At 41.3% G+C, this 22,553-nt stretch overlaps 1 protein-coding gene across 1 annotated transcript in view; it reads left to right on the top strand.

Annotated features, from left to right (window-relative positions):
• The window catches only part of iqgap2 (IQ motif containing GTPase activating protein 2), a 116,639-nt gene that overhangs the window by 8,912 nt on the left and 85,174 nt on the right, over positions 1–22,553 (top strand). Inside the window, exon 2 of the mRNA XM_034170111.1 lies at positions 11,238–11,337. Coding sequence (XP_034026002.1) covers positions 11,238–11,337 — 100 coding nt within the window. The remainder of the gene's footprint in view (positions 1–11,237; positions 11,338–22,553) is intronic.

Raw genomic sequence — 22,553 nt, 5'->3', positions numbered from 1 at the left:
GGCCTGAGCTCATTTGAAATGGACAGATGCAAAGTGGAAAAGTGTGCTGTGATCTGATCAGTCCACATTTCAAATTGCTTTTGGAAATCATGGACGTTGTGTTCTCCGGACAAAAGAGGAAAAAGCCCATCCAGATTGTTACCAGCGCAAAATTCAAAAGCCAGCATCTGCGATGGTATGGGGGTGTGTTAGTGCCCATGGCATGGGCAACTTGCACATCTGTGATGGCACAATCAGTGCTGAAAGGTGCATCCAGGTTTTGGAGCAACACATGCTGCCATCTAAGCAACGTCTTTTTCAGGGATGTCCCTGCTTATTTCAGCGATACAATGTCAAGCCACATTCTGCACGTGTTACAACAGCGTGGCTTCATAGTAAAAGAGTACAGGTACTAGACTGGCCTGCCTGCAGTCCAGACCTGTCGCCCATTGAAAATGTGTGGTGCAATATGAAGCGCAAATTACGACAACAGAGACCCCGGACTGTTGAGCAGCTGAAGTTGTACATCAAGCAAGAATGGGAAAGAATTCCACCTACAAAGCTTCAACAATTAGTGTCCTCAGTTACCCAACGCTTATTAAGTGTTGTTATGCTGCATTCACACCGGGCACGACCAGATGCCAAAAATTCGTGGGGGTCGCGTGGCGACGGACGCGCCACCATCGCCCGGTGTGTCGCTTTGCTGCAAAAATTCGGCCCGGTGCATCATCAAATAGGAGGAGCTTCCATTCCGCTCGCCAGCTCCAGGTGTCAGTCAAGTTAACATGACGGACCTTGATCACACGGAGCGAGTATCATTATTTGCTGCAGGAGCTGCATCTGGATGACGGCCGCTTTCAGCGGTCCTTCTGCCTCTGCAGGACTCAGTTTGAGGACCTCCTGTCCCGTTTACGCTCCCCCTCCTGCGGGGCTGTTGCTCGCTTCAAACACTGTCATAATTGTGTTTAGAAACCAGTCACCATTTGTTTTATTATACATCTGTGTAGTTAATAAGTAGCTAAAATCTCCATGGACGATTCGCTCGCGCACGCACGTAAAATAAAAGGAGGAGGAAGAAACTCCGCTCCCCCTGCTGCGGGGCTGCTACTCGCTCCAAAAACTCTGTCATGATTGTGAAATAAAGGACAAAAGAGACAAAAGTCCTGCTCACAGGCTGCTACCAGATACAGGACATGTTCACATCTTCAGTCAAACTCCAGACATCTCTATGTCACTCCATATTCAGTCCCTGATTGGCCATTGCGGCGCGACAAGACGAAAAAGTTCAGATTTTTCAACTTGGGGAGGAGGGCAACGCGACGTGATGCGACGCAGTATTGTGCCACAAACGCGCCAATCGCTCAAAATCGCTTCACTTGCGTCGCTTCATTCGCGTCCATCGCGTCGCTCTGCATGACTTGGCGCCAAAACGTGTCGTTCCATAGGGATTACATGGCAACCTGTCGCTGCTGTCGCTCGCGTCGCACCCGGTGTGAACGCGGCATTAGAAGGAAAGGTGATGTAACACAGTAGTAAACATACCACTGTCCCAGCTTTTTTGAAATGTGTTGCAGGCATCCGTTTCAAAATGAGAAAATATATGCACAAAAACAATAAAGTTTATCAGTTTGAACATTAAATATCTTGTCTTTGTGGTGTATTCAATTGAATATAGGTTGAAGAGGATTTGCAAATTATTTTATTCTGTTTTTATTTACATTTTACACAATGTCCCAACTTCACTAGAATTGGGGTTGTACACGGAACTACATGGCGTTAAAACAAAATTAAGCACACCACTGGAATCAACACATCAATGTAGTTAATTTAGGCTATAAATTAGGTATGCACTCAGTGCATACCTCTGGCAAGGAAAAATACGTCAAACTTGGTAACTACGGGGCACAGAAAAAATCTAAGCACACGGTAGTTTAAAGTTATTTAAAAAACCAACAACAGTCTGTGAGTACTGTAGCTTATTTATAGCCTAAAACCACCACAATGATGTGCAAATTCCAAAAGTGTGCTTAAAAATTTAAATGATAAACACTTAAAACTTTGTCACTATTCTTCACCCATGTGAAGACTGATGCCTCTGCTGGTGGATGTAATTTGTAGTTGTTCCTTGGTTTCAAAAAGGTTGGCTTTCACCCAGTGTGATTCATAATCAGAACTCATAACTTGGGTCCACAAAGACAGCAAAGCTGTGCTGAGGGTTAAATACAATGTCTGGTTCAAGAGTAGAGACTGATTCTAACCAGGAACTGTGAGTCATTCAGTAGTGGCACTGTGTAACTGCTGTACTGGGGTTCCTTCACCTCTGAATATTTAGGCCTATACATAGTGGATGGTGATTATGAAGGCATAGTTGATTTTATCCAAGTGGCTGCACACCTCAGATTGTCTGTCTGTGTGGTTTCCTTCTCTTCATATGGTTATTGTGCTCCGTTAAGCTGCCGCTGAGACTAGCTTGCACGGATGTTAGTGCAGCTGGCTGATGAGGACACAGACGATACGTTAGTGATTGGCAAGCTTTAAAAAAGACACCAGTTCAACAGTATTGGGAGAAAAAAAACAAATGCAGCCCATGTTTTCTCTCCAGTGGATTAGTTAATTTGATAACTATTTTAATAATAAAGAGTTTAAACTATTTATCAAGGTAGGTTAGGTTGAGTTGCATGCGCTGTAATTGCATGTTGCCGCATCCATATGGGATGAAAACACAGCATCACACATTCTCAAACAGTGTGTGAGTTTTGAGCTGAGTAAATGTATGTTTGTTTTTAAAGTGGCTGTACTAATCCTATCACCAGCGCTGTGGGATATACCATATATTCTCTGCTTTTAGCATTGCCCAAATATGATTTTCTGCCTGCCTTTTCTTTCTTATACATTTCTTGATTTTGGGACATCGTGAAAATTCATGGGAATGCCAAAATGTTACTGGATGACATAGCTTGCCTATACGCACAGAGTCTGAGTGCTGGACAGAACAGGAGAATACACATTCAGTTCTTCCGGTGCAAACTGGAATTAATCAGGGATGTGTTTTGGCTCCCACACTGTTCAATGCTTGCATGGACTGGTTATGAGGTAGGGTTGTGGAAACCACTGCTGCACTGACTTGGTGTCAAATGAGCGGTTACTTGAGTTTCACTACATTAACTAGGGATGTGAATCTTACAACTCCTCACGATTCAATTCGATTCCGATTCTTGGGGTGACGATTTGATTCAGAATCGATTTTCAATTCAAAGAGCGCTGAGAAATAGTCATATTACTTAAAAAAATGTTTATGTTTAAGAAAATGCAGCTTTACAAGGTTAATCAAGTGATTCCAAAGATGTAAATTTACTTACCTGCTTTGCTTGTTCAGAGTTGGCTGGCAGTTTAGCGAAGTGATGGAGTGTGCGCTGGTCAGTAGTTGGCAAAGACCGCTGCTCCCCTCTTTTAGCTCCGGGTGATGGCGTAGCATGTTGGCTTGCGGATTTGAAGTGTTTCTGAAGTACTTTCATTTTGCAGATTTTGCACACTGCATAAGTCATGTCAAGCTCCTTCTTACGCAGCAAATAATAAAATCCAAAATGTGCCCATATATTTTCCTTCAGCAAAGACGGTGCTGGCTAAATTAGCTCTTCATTCGCCATGCTAAGCTGCAGCTCACGAATGTTTGAAGCACACCGGACCCTCCCCTCGCGGGGACGCTGTAGTACGAAGGCCGTTGCCTGTCAAACAGTACACGCAGCGAGTAAACAAGAAAATGTTAAAAAAAAAAAAAATCGATTCTTGGACATTCTGGATCGATTCAGAATCTTAATAAAAAAGAATCACGATTCGGAAGTGAATTGATTTTTTTTTTTTTTTTTTTTTCCCGGCACCTCTAACATTAACATCATTTTTGTTGCAATCACAATAAATACAGTCAAATATTACATTTACACGTGAAAAACAATATCTAGATTATCTTCAAAAATGGAAGACTTTGGAAGGTGCACAAGCAGAAATTGCAAGGAGTTGCGTCGCTCAACACCAAGCCATGTCGGCAGATTTCAGTAATAATGACTACAATACTCACTGATGGTGGATTACACAAGACATGCTACGCACGCTTTACAGACTCAGAACTACAAAGAGCATCAATTCACTGTTTCGCAGTTGTGAATCTTGCACCATCTGGCGGTCCATGACTCACGCGAGAGGTCGGTTTCAGCAGAGTTCCGGTGTCAGGAGCTCAGCACTCAGTGTAAACACATCTCATGAAGTATGGACTGTAAGACAACATTGGGGCACACCAGAAGTCCATCACAGGTGCTACACCTCCTCTAGATAACCCTCTCAACTTGGGAGAATGTATAATCATCATAATCACCCGTGAACTCACTAAATTAACGCCATCCACATCCTCGCTTTGCCATTGTTTACATGCTCTGTGAAACAGCGGGACTCTCCTGCCACCGCAGTGCATTCTGGGATACACAGGCAGCTTATAGGGGCATTATGGGAAACACTGAAACAACGAATACTAAAGCAGAAGCTCCAGCTTCTATAGGTAGGTCAGCTTAATATTTTATTGCATGGGAGCTTAAATTTTATGTATGATGAATCAAACGCTGTGACTCTCTGACTGTGTTTCACTGCCTTTTTCTACTTGGGTGGCTGCTTTTGAAGATTGTGGAGTTTTACTATAATGCGTTGGTCATGGTGATAACAAAACAATAACGGTTATTATGCTGTTTTGTCTGTGTAAATTCTGTTGTTGGTTATGCATCACCCCTTTGATGTTCAAAGAAATTAGAACAGACCAATACTTGATGCATTGATCGACATCATGAAACACATGATCACACGCACGGCCTTATCATTTCTAATGATCTGATAATTCTAATTCATAGTAATACTATAGTAATGTTTTTATGCTTTACTGCCAAACATGTAGGAGAACCTCTGGCCTTTACTTATTTATTTACTTGTACTTATTTTCCAGTAGCTACATGATTGAAATAGCATATCTCATGGCCATTCAAATTCATGGTAATTACGACTTTAGATACTTAGCTGCACAGGGAACCTCTGGCCATTTTTTCTTTTTTTTTCTTTTTTTTACTGCTCAGCAATTGCATAATTCAAATTCTTTATCTCATCGCTAATTGATTAGAATTTTTTTTTATTTGAATTTTTGTTTGGCACACACATAAAATCTCTCACAAGACCATACAAAGAAAAACAAAAGCAAAATAACCTCAAACTATTTCAAAAAACAATTTCCCAGTTGTGTGCAGCCAAAAGAGTGTGGGCTGAAGCAAAGGCTTGTAAACGCCCACCCCTATCACTAGTTGCCATACATACAAATATATGCACTCATATCAGCAACTACAAAAAAGAAAAGATGATGAGCAAAAAGGTTTATAGATTAATCAATACAGCAAACATCTGAACATAGCAGAACAATTAGCAGTATGAGGCACAGATTAAACAGAAGAACAGAAACAAAAACAGTTTGCCTAATTTATCGTACTGTAATAAGCAATTTTGTTATTTTTATAAGATCTTTTCAGGGGGCCAAAGTATCAGATAATGTAATACTATCAGGGCAGTCATTCCAGATTTTAACCCATTTAACAGATACACAATGACTTTTCACAGTATTGCGATACTTTAAGCAGTCAAATACTGAAATTCCTCTCAGATGATAACATGACTCCCTCATTTTCAACAATTCCTGGACATGTTGAGACAAGAGTTCATAAAATAATCAACAAAGTCCCAAAATTTCTAAATGTGCAAACAATCGATTTGGTGGCTCCTGATATGGTTTTTTACTTATAACTCTTACAGCTTTCTTTTGTAACAGAAATATTGGATTTATATTTGTTTTGTATGTATTTCTCCCATACCTCAATGCAGTAAGTCATATATGGAACAAGCAAAGAATGATATAACATAGCCAACGAATGCTGGGGGAGGAAGTATTGTACTTTGTACAGAATTGCGATGACTTTTGAGATTTTGGATTTAACATAATTTATGAGTTTTCTAACTTAGTTTGTCATTGATAAAAACATGGTAATCACGATTTTATGCAATTGCATGACAGTGTAATCGAACTTGTGTACTGCATTGGTAATTGTAAACAAAAAATGAAATGACTGAATATGGAGATGCAGATATTTGTACTTGTCTGCAAACCAATGTTACATGCACATGAGCTAGAAAGGATTGTCATAACATCAATGGATGCAATACTTTAGATAATGATGACAGTGAAGAAGATTCTGATGAGGATAGCACCGCTGGTGTAATCTGATCACCTTCTTTTTTTTTTTTTGCTTAGTTAATCATAAATACTGATGAAAGTATTTTTTTAATAGTCAATTGCATGCTTTCTGTTAGTTTTTTCTTTTTTTGAAAATAATGTATTCTTGATGCATATTGAGATTTTGGGCCAGTGGTTCTCACTAATGCTCAAAATTCATGTTTGTGAAAAAAAAAGTATGTTGTTTGGGGTACCATTTGCTTTGCCAACATTTTCACACCCACTTCAGATGTAGGTCAGTCTCAAAAATCCAAAGGAATGTTAATTACACGGCCCATGGTCTAAATTGCAGTTTCATATAATGTTATATTTCGGAATTGTGATTGTTGTAAAAACAATGACTTTAGTAAAAGCTATATTTCACCACCCCCCAACACTGTCAATTCCCTCATTTTACTTCTCGTTTGAGAGAATGAGTCAAACAAGTAATCAATCACGTGTTCAAACCACAAGGCTGAGTAATATAGAGGTGGTATTTATTTTAAAGCTCATCTTATGTTTTTACTTTATAAAACACTAAAAAAGTTACATTTTTAAAATCACCTTTTTTTATTCTTAACTAAAACCTCATTAATAATTACAAGAGTAAAAAGTGTGACAGTCGAACCCCCCCCCCAACATCTTCCGTGCTCAGTCTGCAGAGCAGCACACTAGGTTGCACGTACAGTACACACTGACAGTGTTCATTCTTCAGTGGGTAATTTTCGGCAGAAATTTCGGACTGATGCCAACTACAATTTTTTTTTTTTTTTTTTCTGACTGGCAGACTCAAATGTTCAGTGTTCACACAGAGCAGTAGGCAGCACGATGAAGCCGTAAGCTCCCTCTCTTGCTTGCGTGCGCGTAAACACACATGCATCCGCTGGAAGACACAGGAAAGACAAAAAGCCTGCACATTTACAGGTTGCTCATGCGCAAGTGGCTGTAAAAAGTATTCTATCTCAAAAAATGGTCGCAAAATTCTCAGTCTGGAGCCCTGCTTGATGATATTCTGATGAGTTTTCCATTATTTTTCACTTTAACATAAAGATATTGCCAATACAGATATATGACCTGTTGTGTCTCCTTTCTCCCTTTTTATTTTTTATTTAAAAATCTCTTTCACTGTGTGGAAGACATTGGGATAATTTCCTGCACTGGTAACAGCATAGGGGCTGTATAGCAAAAATATGGGTAGGAGGTTAGTACTTAGTAGTAGTTAGTAGTCCCTTCCATCCAGCTTGAATTGGCAATAACTCAAACATAACATAACAAAAGCAAAGTTGGTGAACATTGATGCAGCAAATCAAATGAAAAAGCTACTTTGTTTTGGTAGTGAAATATTCCATAAACATGTCTGCTGCTGGAGCAGCCTGTCTCACATTCACATACAGATTTTAACATATCTTGACTTTAATTTTTTTTTTTGTGTAGGAAGCAAACTATAAAGTGTGCTGTTCACAAAACTCAGCTGCTATCATCTACTCAGGCTCAGATTTCAGTCCCTGTTCCAGAGGAAGAGAATTCTGTTCTGAGTCATTTTGGGCGACTGGTTCACAGATTGCCTATTCACTCAACTGGAAAGAGAGATTTTATTGGATTACAACAGTGTAAGGAGTGTCTGAAGGAGGACATTTCATTAAACTGCAGGCAAAGGTCAACTCCTCCTAGTAGTCGTCTCTTGTCCATTGGGGTTTCTCATGAAGGTCACGTTTGTCTCGTTCATTGGAGCATGTTATACAGCTCAAAAAGAACACTCAGACTGCAAATAATCAAAATTAACCATACTCTTGTTTTTAGTTCTGGTCTTGGTATTTCATGATATTAACTTGCAGTATCAAAATCTAGATGTATTCTGGAACTGATTTACTGTTGTTTGAAGCACATGTCGTAATTTCCAAACTCACTTAAAGCCTTCATGCTTTACAACACCTGATTACTGAGGTTTTCAAATGGTTCACAGGTTATTGCTGAATAAATAAAGCCATGTTCTCACATTTGCAAATATGCTTTGCACAAGGTCATTGTCCATAACCATGACAACTTGGAATGTGACAATCAAGGTTGCCCACAAATGTGATCTAAAATCTGGATTAATGATGTGACATGCTGGTCTAAGGCACTGCGAGATGATGTAAGACGTCAAGCTTGTACCATGCTGTTTGGCCAAAACCAACTGTAGCATAACCATAGAGACTAGAGCACTGCTGTGCTTCCAGGCAACCTCCTGGGAATGTTATGGCATGTACAGCAATCTTGCAGGCTACACAGAAATGCAAGGGATAACCAAATTATATCAAAGTTTGCAAGTTTGAACATCTTAAATAGTGCTGCATGATACTGGGAAAACGTGACTTTGCAATATTTTATTTTGTTTTATTTTATTGCCCATTGCAATATATGTTTCCAGAAATATCTCATTCCACACGAATCCACTGAAAATGCTGTAGCACATATGCCAGGCCTGTATGTGGTGTTGTAACGCTTCCACAACAAACAAAGAAGACTGGAGCATGCGCATAACCAATGTAAGGAGCTAATCGATGTGGCAGCAGAAGGCTAGAATGTTTCAAAGCGGCAATCTAAGTAAATAAAGTATTTTAATTGATCTGTTTCATCCTTTCAGTCGAATTTATCAACACAGCCTGTATAAAACTGTTATCCACAGAAGACACTCTTGTTCTGGAAGACGCCGTTTGGAAATACGAGGTCTGTTAGAAAAGTATCGGACCTTTTTTTTTTCCAAAAATCTGATGGATTTGAATCACGTGTGCTTGCATGAGCCAACCTTGAACCTTCGTGCGCATGCGTGAATTTTTTCACGCCTGTCGATTGCGTCATTTGCTGGCAAGCAGCATTTGTGTGAGGTGGTGTATTGTGCTCATGGCGGATTTTCATTGCAAGGAAAATGACGGAACGAGCGGAGCAGCGCCGCATCAAATTTTGCCAGAAACTGGGCGACAGCCAGGTGGAAACCATTTGGAAGATTCAGACAGCTTTCGGTGACAATGCTCTGGGCATCACACAGATTAAGGAGCAGTACAGCCGGTTTAAAGACGGCCGCGCAACGGTGGAGAGCGAGCCACGCTCCGGTCGGCCATCAACATGCTGAAATGACCAGATCATTTCCAGAGTGAACGCTGTGGTGCGGGACCGTTGTGAGACTATCCAAAAAATTGCAGAAGAGGTGGGCATCAGCACTTTTTCAGTAAATTCCATTGTGAAGATTTGGCCATGAAGAGTTGCAGCAAAATTCGTGCCGCTGCTGATGGAGCAAAGGCGCCTTCGTGTTGAAGCCTCACAGGACATGCTGGACTCCGAAAAATGATGCCCACCTCTTCCGCAATTTCTCAGATAGTTACACGACTGAAAAGCCACTGAAAGCCATCTGAATCTTCCGAATGGTTTCCACCTAGCTGTCGCTCAGTTTCTGGCAAAATTTGATGCGGCGCTGCTCCAGTCGTTCCGTCATTTTCCTTGCAATGAAAATCCGCCAAGAGCCACCAGAGACAGCACCTCACACAAATGCTGCTTGCCAGCAAATGATGCAATCGACAGGCATAAAAAAAAAATTCACGCATGTGCACGAAGGTTCAAGGTTGGCTCATGCAAGCAGGCTTGATTCAAAAGGTCAGGTTTTTGAAAAAAAAAAATAAGGTCCAATACTTTTCTAACAGACCTCGTACTTCAATTCCTTATCGTGGAAACTGCTTGTGAATAAACAGCATTTTTAAGTCCGCCCATGTTATAATATGGTGCTCTGGGTGTGTTTCTCAGCCTGAGCTAAAGAACGCTGCCGTTTTGTCCCAACAACAAAGCTGAAAGTCCTTTCTGCAATTATTTTATAAGTGTCACAGCACTCCATTTATTCACGATCAGTGATCACCACAGCCATCAGTCATCTCTTCAGCTTTCTGTGATGAAAATAATTCCCATTAATGATCTACAAAGACAACAACAACATGTCATTAATTATGAGCAGCTGAGGTTAGAGGCAAGGGCTCAGAGATGTGAATCTGAATTTTCAAATTTATCCACTATGGGACCCGTTTTCAAAAAAACAGTTTTTGGCCATTGTAAACCAGACAAGTTGCAAGGGAGCCGCCTGCTTTTTCCTGCTTGCATGCAGTGCATGCAGTGCAGTGAGGGAGAAGGTGCACGTCACACACTTCCATTACCAGGATTTGAGTAAATTAAATGTCTTCAACATCTTTTGTTGGTTAGTCATGAAAACCGAAAGCAGATTTTTACCCTTACCATTTGGCAATGTAAACGTACATGCTTAATTTAATTATGCTACATCGTGAGTCCCGGTGATTTAAATATTGCACATGAACACATCCTGGTGGCGATGTTCAAACAATATATCATGCAACCCTAATCTTGAAAATTCAGCCAAGGTTCGGATAAGCCCATAGCACGATAGAACATCCTAATTCACCACAAACACCCTCCCAAACCCACTGCCAGACAAACCCAGACAAAGCTTCAAACCTTGACCTTCTGGGAGGTTTATCTGTGGAGTCTTAAATGTCTTGTGCACCCAAGAATGCATTTAATTTTTATTTTCTTCATTTCTACTATTTACTGAGATTTGTTTAACAAAACAAAACACTAATTAATGCACTTTTAACAATAAGCAAGAGTGGCCTTAGTGGCCACCAGGACTCTGTGATTAGCACAGAGACTTGATGAGCCTTTTGTGCCTTTTATTTTATAGCCATTGTATGTATTAAAATGTGCCAGCGAGGCCCAAACTAGGAGTTTCATTGACTCACACCTGGGTCTATCGGAACCTAAAATTTACGAGCTGTATAGGCAATAGTTTCTATGCAGTTACTTGTGGACTTGTGTGCATGCACTTGGATGTATGTTTAAAAAAACTACATATACAGCATTGTAGTCTAGAATAAGAGAAATTTATAAATTTGTGACATGAACATAATCATGAACATTTGTTTTTCAGCCATTCAGGATGATGAGAGGCTATCAGCAGAAGAAATGGATGAGAGGAGAAGGCAGAACATTGCCTACGAGTACCTCTGTCACCTTGAGGAGGCCAAACAGTAAGACTTTAATTTTGCTTTATCACTGGATCTGTCAGTGTTTTGTCATGTGTTTTCTTGTCAAGTTTCATGTTTAACGTGTGCTCATATGGAAAACTTATTCAAACTTAATTATGCAAAAATAAGCAGAAGATCTAAAATAAAAAATGTTTTGAACACCCGGTTGTTTTAATCTAGATCATCTTACTTCAAGTGTGTTTTGATCGTTTGGTTCAACTTGCTTAATCTGGTGTGAAAGCTGTCATTTGAACCGTGTAAGGAACCGTGTACTGGGATCACCTGAAAGAGGTTTGCTTCCAAATCTGTTTCTGATTTTCTGTTGTCTGACCAGGGTTGGGTAGATTTACTTTGAAATGTAATCCAAATGTATGTACATACATACATGTAATCCACATGTATTCTTTCAAAGTAATCCTACCCAACCTTGTGTCTGACCATGGGGCTGATGGGTTTTAATTCATTCAAACCAAATCAGAACACTAATACGTATATTAAATTTATGTTCTCTGGGTATGGTGGCAATTAAAGCATTATAATTAAGCAAGATCATATACACTCATGACTGCTGGGATGTTAACTGATGATTAAGATTTGGGAAGTTCCTCATTGCTGAAATGAATACAATGTAGCAATTTCACTATTTCACAGCATTTATCCTCAGTATCTAGGCCGTTTAATTCTGATAAGTCTTGTTAGAGACAGCATAGTGTTATGATCCAAGCTGCACCTTTTGCACCCATCTTACATTGCTAGCCCAAAAAGAGGATCAGATCTGATGCCATCCACAAGACAACTCCCCCCCCTGTGGTTCATGTGGTGTGTCATGATACAGGTTGTCTTGACATCTGCACAATGAAAGTCCATGTTAGTCCTTGTTTGCACTCATGGCTTGTTGGCATGAATTTAAAAAAAAAAAGAACTAACGTACTTTTATGCTTTCAAAGGTAATATTGTCAACAAACAATTGGTATGTGCTAAAATGTTTGTAGTAATGCAGTACTTCAGCAGTGAACGGCTGTAAGTAGTCATACAATAAGATGGTGTGTGGTTAATGCACTTGCTGATTTGGTGGAAACATCTCATTTTTACCCAAAATATGGCCATCAGGAATTGCAAAGACTTTGCACCTGTCTGTCCATCAGTATAAGTCCAGTCCTATTACTGCCAAGGTCTTCAAATTCATAGGGAACATTCTTGGGACTCAGACCTTATGCTGAGCGCAGACAGATGGACGGACAGACAGACATAAAGTCTTTGCGATGCCCCATGGCCATATTTTGGCTTCGGGTAAAAATGAGAAAATGTATGAATTCCCTTGTAGATTTTTGTATATATATTTTCATACAGGGCTATTGGTGTGATTTTCACAAGAATCCTCCTCAGTTAAAATAACAACAACAAAAAAATCTTAAATTGACAGAAATGTGAAGCATCACATTCTTGTGAAGTATCTGAACATACCTGGAACACAGCCACTTCCTGCCTTCTTCACAAAGGCTTCGAACTGTAAAGGAAATCATCTGAAGCATAATGTTCCCCCAGTTTTTAATTTTATTTTTTGTTACCTGTATCACTAAGTGCAGAGCAGGTGTAGGACTTGCTTGTTTCAGTGTATAGATTTGTGTGTCTGTGATATCTTGCCAAAGACTTTGCATAGTGAAGTGAAACCTTGTGAAAGTGAAAGTCTCATCACTAATGCCCCTCTCATACAGAAGGCATGTGCTTGGCATTTAGAGGTATGTGTAGCACTCTTCACGAGTGGTTGTGGAGGGAAATTAATTCTTACATCATAGATCGGGATGGTCTCGCGCTTTCCACCATTGTTACATTAAATTGAAAAATATCCCATCAGTTTTGCAGCTTTGGTGCTATGGGTGATGCCTGTCTCAAGAGTGTTTCCTCTTCATACTCTGCAAAATCATTACTGACATTGATTCTGTTCAGTAGGGCAGGTGTCCATTACAGGTGGCCTCTGGTCTCGGTAACACGCGGGGAGAACCCTGCTAGGTCAGAGTTGCTGTGAAAAAATATGGACAAAAAACAATTAATTTGGATACTAATATCCCATATGGAAAAGAAATAGAAAAAAACTTGCAAGAAGTTACATTGGTTCCAGTAATAAACTTTATATAAGATAAGATAAACTTTATTGATCTCACAGAGGAGAAATTCACATGAAATTCACATCAGCTCTTAAAAAACGAACTAGGGGTGGGCAAACATAAAAAATCTTAATCGCATTAACTCAGTGACTTTCTGTGATTAATCATGATTAATCGCATGGTATATGTGAAACCCAAAAATGAATTCAGAAGCCACTTAAAAGCACAGTTTTATTTGAAAATGTAAATGAACATTGCATAAATTTGAAAATGTAAATTTCAACTGAAACACACTAATGAAATCAAATACAAAACCACTGGCAGGTCATTTATCCTGTTTCATATCAAAATAACAATATTCATGTCCATGACTAAATGTACTAAAACAAATACGTCACAATTGTACACCCACAATTTGATATGTGTACAATTGTGATGTATTTGTTTTAGTATATTTAGATTTTGTTGTGATTTGGCACTTTATAAGCCAATTAAACTGAATTGAAATTGAACATTTTATTGAGTCTTAAAGTAAATAAATATGAATTTGGTCACTGGATCCTTAAACTTTGTACATGATGAACTCTACTTGGTGAATCCTTGATCTCTGGACATAAATAGGAATAAACAAAATCTGTAGTTTTTGTCAAAAGCATTTCCTTTCAGACATTGGCATGAATGTGTTTCCATATATCTGAGCTGAGTTTACAGCTGCTGTGCTTCACTTCAGGATGTAATTTGAAAAGAAAATACAGCACGTTTCATTTTGGGAGAAAAAAAAAAGTTTGTCGATTGTAGTTTCTTGTCTGTATTACATTTGGAAAGAGGTGTCATTTTATTTAAAGCGGCGATTCATTTTGAAGTTATTAATTCCGACCGGACTCTGTCTCAGCCGCGCAGCGTTTCGAGCTGTGTGAACGGAACGGAGGACGATTCTCGTTTCTTGACAGCAACAAGACAAGAGTCCCAGTTAGTGACTTTAATCCACACAAAAGTGACTGACGATATTTTAATGGCTTTGCGAGGGGTTAAGAAGCGGCTTGCCATTTCTGAAGAGCAGTGAATCAAAGAACCAATGAGCTACTGGATCGAAGAATTGCTTCAATGGTTCATGGTTTCACAGTGGAGCCGTGCTGCAGCAATGGTTTATTACAGACCAAACCCTTAATATCCGACTTTATTTGTACGTCCGTATGACTCTGAAACTCGGAAAAATCTGTATAATTTACGGACTATAGGTTGACATGAAAACCACCGAAAAGCTGTGTTCACCGCGGAGACACGTTCAGCTATTTGAGATTATTCAAGTTTTTTTTTTTACCGATGACGAACGATGCGTAAAAAAAAAAAATTTGACCGATGCAGCTGCATCGGTCAAATTTGCCTGATCTTGTAGAACTTTGTACCGAAAATGTCCATTCAAAAGTTCGGCGTCTTTCTGCATTTTGTTTTGTTGTGCATTGCATAGCCTATACTTTTCTTGATCCTCGTGTCGTTTTCTGTGTGAACTCAGCTATCGGCAGGAAGCAGCAGCATAAGCTTGCCCCCGACTGACGCTTTCAAAATAAAAGGCAACGAGCAACAGTCATAAAAGGCTAAAAACCCCCCCCCAAAAAAACCAAAAACAAAAACGCAGCGTTAAGGGGAGGAACAAAATTGTCGGCGATAATGACCTCAATAATTAACGCAACGTTAGCGCGTTAATGTTGCCCAGCCCTAAAAAGAACACACAAGGTGGGTGCAAGTAGAGGAAAATGTTCATCAAACAGCGTGTGCAAGGATAAGCAATAATAATAATAATAATTGTAACAGTGCAAGACATAAGAAATGAGGTAGAAATAGAATATTATATACACACACACACACACATGCGTGCGTGTGTGTACGAGGTCTGTCCAAAAAGTATTGGACCTTTTTATTTTTTGCAAAAATCATATGGATTTGAATCATGTGTGACTGCATCAGCCAAGCTTGAACCTTCGTGCGCATGCGTGAATTTTTTCACGCCTGTCGGTTGCGTCATTCGCCTGTGAGCAGGCTTTGTGTGAGCAGTGGTCCACCCCTCTTGTCGTTTTTTTATTGCGAATAAATGTCTGAATGATTTGGAGCTTTGCTGCATCAATTTTTTTCCAGAAACTGTGAGCGACCTCCAGGTGGACACCGTTCGGAAAATTAATATGGCGTTCAGGGACGATTTTATGGGGATTACACAGATTAAGGAGTGATCCAGACGGTTTAAAGACCGCCCACAACTGCTGAGAGCGTCGTGTGATTATCCGAGAAATTGAGCATGAGCTGGACATGCCCCAACATGTCCTGTGAGGCTACATCACGGCGTTGCTTTGTGCCATGCGGCTCCACCGCAATGCGCGGAACTCCGCTTCTCTTTCCATGACAAAAACTCCTGTAACAGTGGAATGTGCCGTTCATTTCTAAACTGGACGCTGTCTTGAGCCGGTATGTCGTCTGACTAGCACAGGAATTGTGAAAAGACGTGGACATCAGCACTTTTTCGGCACATTGAGACAGACGTGCGGAGGAGTTCACCCTCACCATCCTCACCACCATCATCATCATCATCATCGTCACAGTCAGCCGGAACAAGCACCCACTCTCACCGTCCTCCCTCTTTCATGGCAGACCAGGTCAGGAGAGAGCTAAGGAGACTCCACCCCAGGAAGGCAGCAGGCCCGGATAAAGTGTGTCCCAGAATGCTTAAGGCCTGCGCCAACCAACTGGGGGAGCCCCTCCAGCATGTTTTCAACCTGAGCCTGTGTCTCGGAAAGGCCCCAGTCACGTGGAAGACATCCTGTGTCATTCCAGTTCCTAAGAAGGCACACCCGAAGGAGCTGAATGACTACAGGCCAGTCGCTTTGACATCCCATGTGATGAAGACCATGGAGCGACTGCTGCTGAGCGTCCTCAGACCTCAGGTCAGACATGCTGAGGACCCACTGCAGTTTGCATACAGGGAGAAGGTGGGAGTGAAGGATGCCATCCTCTACCTCCTTCACAGGGCCCACTCTCACCTGGACAGGGGTAACATCGCTGTGAGGGTCATGTTTTTTGACTTCTCCAGTGCCTTCAACACCATCCAGCCCCTGCTACAGAGAGACATGGAGGTGGAGGTGGACACTCATCTGGTCACCTGGATCACTGATTATCTAACTGGAAGACCACAATACGTCAGACTCAGTAACTGCACCTCGGACACAGTGATCAGCAGCACTGGAGCACCACAAGGAACCGTGCTCTCTCCAGTTCTGTTCACTCTGTACACATCAGACTTCAATTACAACTCGGAGTCGTGCCACATGCAGAAGTTTTCGGACGACACTGCTGTTGTGGGATGTGTGCGAGAGGGACAGGAAAGAGAGTACAGGGACCTGATACAGGACTTTGTGGAGTGGTGCAAATCAAACCACCTGCAGCTTAACATTGCCAAAACAAAGGAGATGGTAGTGGACTTCAGAAGGTCCGGGTCCACTCTGCAGCCAGTCTCCATTGAGGTGGTCGATGTGGAGGTGGTCCAGACTTACAAATACCTGGCGACACTTATGGATGATAGGTTGGATTGGTCAGCCAATACTGACACCCTCTACAGGAAGGGACAGAGCAGACTGTGCTTCCTGAGGAGGTTAGGGTCCTTCAGGATCTGCCATAAACTCCTGCAAATGTTCTACCAGTCTGTGGTAGCCAGTGTCCTCTTCTCTGTGGTGGTCTGCTGGGGGAGCAGCATGAAGAGAAGGGACACTGGGCGACTGGACAGGCTGGTGAGGAAAGCTGGTTTAGTGCTGGAAACAGAGCTGGAGGCACTAACATCAGTGGCAGAGAGAAGGACCCTCAGTAAACTGCTGGCCATCATGGACAATGTTGAGCACCCTCTGCACAGCGCCATCATCAGGCAGAGGAGCTCATTCAGCGGCAGACTGCTGTCCCAGTCCTGCCACACAGACAGATTCAGGAAGTCTTTTGTCCGTCATGCCATCAGACTGTTCAACTCTTCCCATCTCAGTAAGAAATAATCCTGTGACACATCTGTTTGACCTTTTATTGCTTTCTTTTTCACTACCAACACTGTTTACACTGCTTACTTCTTTGCACAACCTACACTGTTCACATTGTGTACTGTTTACATCTGTGCTACCTCCTCACTACTGCACTACTACATTTACTCCTCTGTCATATTCTCTGAGACTGGATGCTGTACTTGCACACAAATTTTATTTTTATTTTTAGTTAGTAGCTTTTAATGATTAGTCTATTTTACTTTTATTTACTTAACCCTATTTTGTGTGTCTGGTCCAATGTGTGTATCTTGTCTAATGTGTAAGCTGCTGGATGCCTTGAATTTCCCTCTGGGATCAATAAAGTATCTATCTATCTATCTATCTATCCATCTATCCATCCATCCATCCATCCATCCATCCCACCTCACAGGTGTGCCATATCACGATGCTGATTAGACACCATGATTAGTGCACAGGTGTGCCTTAGACTGCCCACAATAAAAGGCCACTCTGAAAGGTGCAGTTTTATCACACAGCACAATGCCACAGATGTCACAAGATTTGAGGGAGCGTGCAGTTGGCATGCTGACAGCTGGAATGTCAACCAGAGCTGTTGCTTGTGTATTGAATGTTCATTTCTCTACCATAAGCCGTCTCCAAAGGTGTTTCAGAGAATTTGGCAGTACATCCAACCAGCCTCACAACTGCAGACCACGTGTAACCACACCAGCCCAGGACCTCCACATCCAGCATGTTCACCTCCAAGATCGTCTGAGACCAGCCACTCGGACAGCTGCTGAAACAATCTGTTTGCATAACCAAAGAATTTCTGCACAAACTGTCAGAAACCATCTCAGGGAAGCTCATCTGCATGCTCGTCGTCCTCATCGGGGTCTCGACCTGACTCCAGTTCGTCGTCGTAACCGACTTGAGTGGGCAAATGCTCACATTCGCTGGCGTTTGGCACGTTGGAGAGGTGTTCTCTTCACGGATGAATCCCGGTTTACACTGTCCAGGGCAGATGGCAGACAGCGTGTGTGGCGTCGTGTGGGTGAGCGGTTTTCTGATGTCAATGTTGTGGATCGAGTGGCCCATGGTGGCGGTGGGGTTATGGTATGGGCAGGCGTCTGTTATGGACGACGAACACAGGTGCATTTTATTGATGGCATTTTGAATGCACAGAGATACTGTGATGAGATCCTGAGGCCCATTGTTGTGCCATACATCGAAGAACATCACCTCATGTTGCAGTAGGATAATGCATGGCCCCATGTTGCAAGGATCTGTACACAATTCTTGGAAGCTGAAAATGTCCCAGTTCTTGCATGGCCGGCATACTCACCGGACATGTCACCCATTGAGCATGTTTGGGATGCTCTGGACCGGCGTATATGACAGCGTGTACCAGTTCCTGCCAATATCCAGCAACTTCGCACAGCCATTGAAGAGCGGTGGACCAACATTCCACAGGCCACATTTGACAACCTGATCAACTCTATGCGAAGGAGATGTGTTGCACTGCATGAGGCAAATGGTGGTCACACCAGATACTGACTGGTATCCCCCCCAGTAAAACAAAACTGCACCTTTCAGAGTGGCCTTTTATTGTGGACAGTCTAAGGCACACCTGTGCACTAATCATGGTGTCTAATCAGCATCTTGGTATGGCACACCTGTGAGGTGGGATGGATTATCTCAGCAAAGGAGAAGTGCTCACTATCACAGATTTAGACTGGTTTGTGAACAATATTTGAGGGAAATGGTGATATTGTGTATGTGGAAAAAGTTTTAGATCTTTGAGTTCATCTCATACAAAATGGGAGCAAAACCAAAAGTGTTGCGTTTATATTTTTGAGTATGTGTGTGTATATATGTATGTATATGTGTGTGTGTGTGTGTGTGTGTGTGTGTGTGTTCTCCACTCAGATTGCAATAGCCAATCACAGATTAGCCTTTCTGTCCATCATTTACCTGTATTTTGGCATACTTGGCGCCAGAAAGTTATGTTGGATCCAAAGGGATCCAAAAAGGCTAGGACCAAAAGTTATATTGGATCGGCTCCCACTGACCAATAGTGTTAGAGCTTACTGCCAACAGCTAGCCAATCAGAGCGCGGCATACAGTTATTAATGAGATGACATCACTAATGATGTAGCGGAGGTCAGGAACTTGCTTACAGACGCTGCTTGAAAAAATGGCAACAAACATGTCAACAACAGCAGAAAATCGTCTGCCAGTGAGCTTTGCTGAGTTCACAGAGGAGGAACTGGTGGAAATATTGAACTCCAAGGATGCCAGAAACACTAAGAAGGTAGACAAGCACGCTACTGACGTTTTATTTATATATATATATATATATATATATATATATAAATCCAACACAGAGAAATATTGGATGAAGAAAAGTTATATTGGACTCACCTACGCCTCGTCCAGTTTGCATGTTCTCCCCATGTTTACATGGGTTTCCTCCGGGTGCTCCGGTTTCCTCCCACATCCAAAGACATGCAGGTTAGGTGGATTGTAATCTTTAAATTGTCCGTGTGTGGGTGTGTCTGTTTGTTTGTTTGTGGCCCTGCGACAGACTGGCGTCCTGTCCTGGGTGTACCCCGCCTCGCGCTCTATGGCTGATATATATATATATATATATATATATATATATATATATATATATATATAATAGGGGTGGGCAAACATAAAAAATCTTATCGCATTAACTCAATGACTTTCTGTGATTAATCATGATTAATCGCATGGTATATGTGAAACCCAAAAATGAATTCAAAAGCCACTTAAAAGCACAGTTTTATTTGAAAATGTAAATGAACATTGCATAAACTTGAAAATGTAAATTTCAACTGAAACACACTAATGAAATCAAATACAAAACCACTGGCAGATGATTTGTTATCCTGTTTCATATCAAAATAACAATATTCATGTCCACGACTAAATGTACTAAAACAAATACGTCACAATTGTACACATACCACAATTTGATATGTGTACAATTGTGATGTATTTGTTTTAGTATATTTAGATTTTGTTGTGATTTGGCACTTTATAAGCCGATTAAACTGAATTGAAATTGAACATTTTATTGAGTCTTAAAGTAAATAAATATGAATTTGGTCACTGGATCCTTAAACTTTGTACGTAATGAACTCTACTTGGTGAATCCTTGATCTCTGGACATAAATAGGAATAAACAAAATCTGTAGTTTTTGTCAAAAGCATTTCCTTTCAGACATTGGCATGAATATGTTTCCATATATCTGAGCTGAGTTTACAGCTGCTGTGCTTCACTTCAGGATGTAATTTGAAAAGAAAATACAGCACGTTTCATTTTGGGAGAAAAAAAACAAAACGTTTTAGTCGATTGTAGTTTCTTGTCTGTATTACATTTGGAAAGAGGTGTCATTTTATTTAAAGTGGCGATTCATTTTGAAGTTATTAATTCCGACCAGACACTGTCTCAGCCGTGCAGCGCTTCGAGCTGTGTGAACGGAACGGAGGACGATTCTCGTTTCTTGACAGCAACAAGACAAGAGTCCCAGTTAGTGACTTTAATCAACACAAAAGTGACTGACGATATTTTAATGGCTTTGCGAGGGGTTAAGAAGCGGCTTGCCATTTCTGAAGAGCAGTGAATCAAAGAACCAACGAGCTACTGGATCGAAGCATTGCTTCAATTGTTCATGGTTTCAAAGTGGAGCCGCGCTGCAGCAATGGTTTATTACAGACCAAACCCTTAATATCCGACTTTATTTGTACGTCCGTATGACTCTGAAACTCGGAAAAATCCATATAATTTACGGACTATAGGTTGACATGAAAACCACCGAAAAGCTGTGTTCACCGCGGGGACACGTTCGGCTATACGAGATTATTCAAGATTTTTTTTTTACCGAACCGGCCTGGATCCCGGCCTGATCCTGTAGAACTTTGTACCGAAAATGTCCATTCAAAAGTTCGGCGTCTTTCTGCATTTTTTTTTGTTGTGCATTGCATAGCCTGTACTTTTCTCGATCCTCGTGTCGTTTTCTGTGTGAACTCAGCTATCAGCAGGAAGCAGCAGCATAAGCTCGCCCCCGACTGACGCTTTCAAAATAAAAGGCAACGAGCAACAGTCATAAAAGTCTAAAAAAAACAAAAAACAAAAAAAAAACGCAGCGTTAAGGGGAGGAACAAAATTGTCAGCGATAATGACCTCAATAATTAACGCAACGTTAGTGCGTTAACGTTGCCCAGCCCTAATATATATATATATGTGTGTGTGTGTTTGTTTGTCTATTTGTGGCCCTGTGACAGACTAGAGTCCTGTCCTGGACGCGGTGCGGCGGCACAGGAAAAACACCTCGGTGTTGATAACCATTTGTAAAATCCAGGCGGCTTTTGATGGCTTTCAGTGGAGTGAGTATATGAGAAATTGTTTAACAGCTGGACATGTTCCAACTTGTCCTTAAGGCTTCCAACGGAGGTGTTTTTCCTGTGGCGGAGCGTCGCGGCGGCTGCGAGCCGACGCTGCAATCCGCCCGCACGTCTTTCATTAAAAAAATCTCCTTTAACAGTGGAATATCCGGATAAAATGCTGAAACTGACTTCTTCTGAAACTTCTCTGTTCTCTCACAACGTCCTGGATCAATAGAGCCTGAAATGTGGAGGTTTTCAGCTTGAAACAGACTGACGACGGCGCCTGGGACCGCTGCACGACGTCTCACTCCGTGGGAAGTCCTTAAAGCGACAGTATCACCTCAAAATCTCTCATCAGCCGTTAAAATTTTCACCGAAAACCATCTTAATTTGTCGAACCGTGTCCACTTCGATGTGTCTCACAGGTTTAGAAAAAAGTTTGATCAAATAAAGTGCCAGTCTCTCAGCATCTTCTCAGACAAAGGAATTCTGATGAGGGGCTGGACGACTCCTCCCACAAGGAGTGCTCACAGGCGAATGACGTCACCAACAGGCGTGGAAAAACTCACGCATGCGCACGAGGGTTCAAGCATGTCTGACGTAAAAACATATGAATGAAATCCATATAGTTTTTGAAAAAAATAAAAAGGACCTATACTTTATGGACAGCCCTCGTGTATATGTATATATA

This window comes from Thalassophryne amazonica, chromosome 5, assembly GCF_902500255.1.
Source record: "Thalassophryne amazonica chromosome 5, fThaAma1.1, whole genome shotgun sequence".
NCBI classification, from domain to species: Eukaryota; Metazoa; Chordata; class Actinopteri; order Batrachoidiformes; family Batrachoididae; genus Thalassophryne; species Thalassophryne amazonica.
The sequence above is the reverse complement of the archived record's forward strand: the minus strand, read 5'-3'. Positions and strand labels throughout refer to the sequence as shown.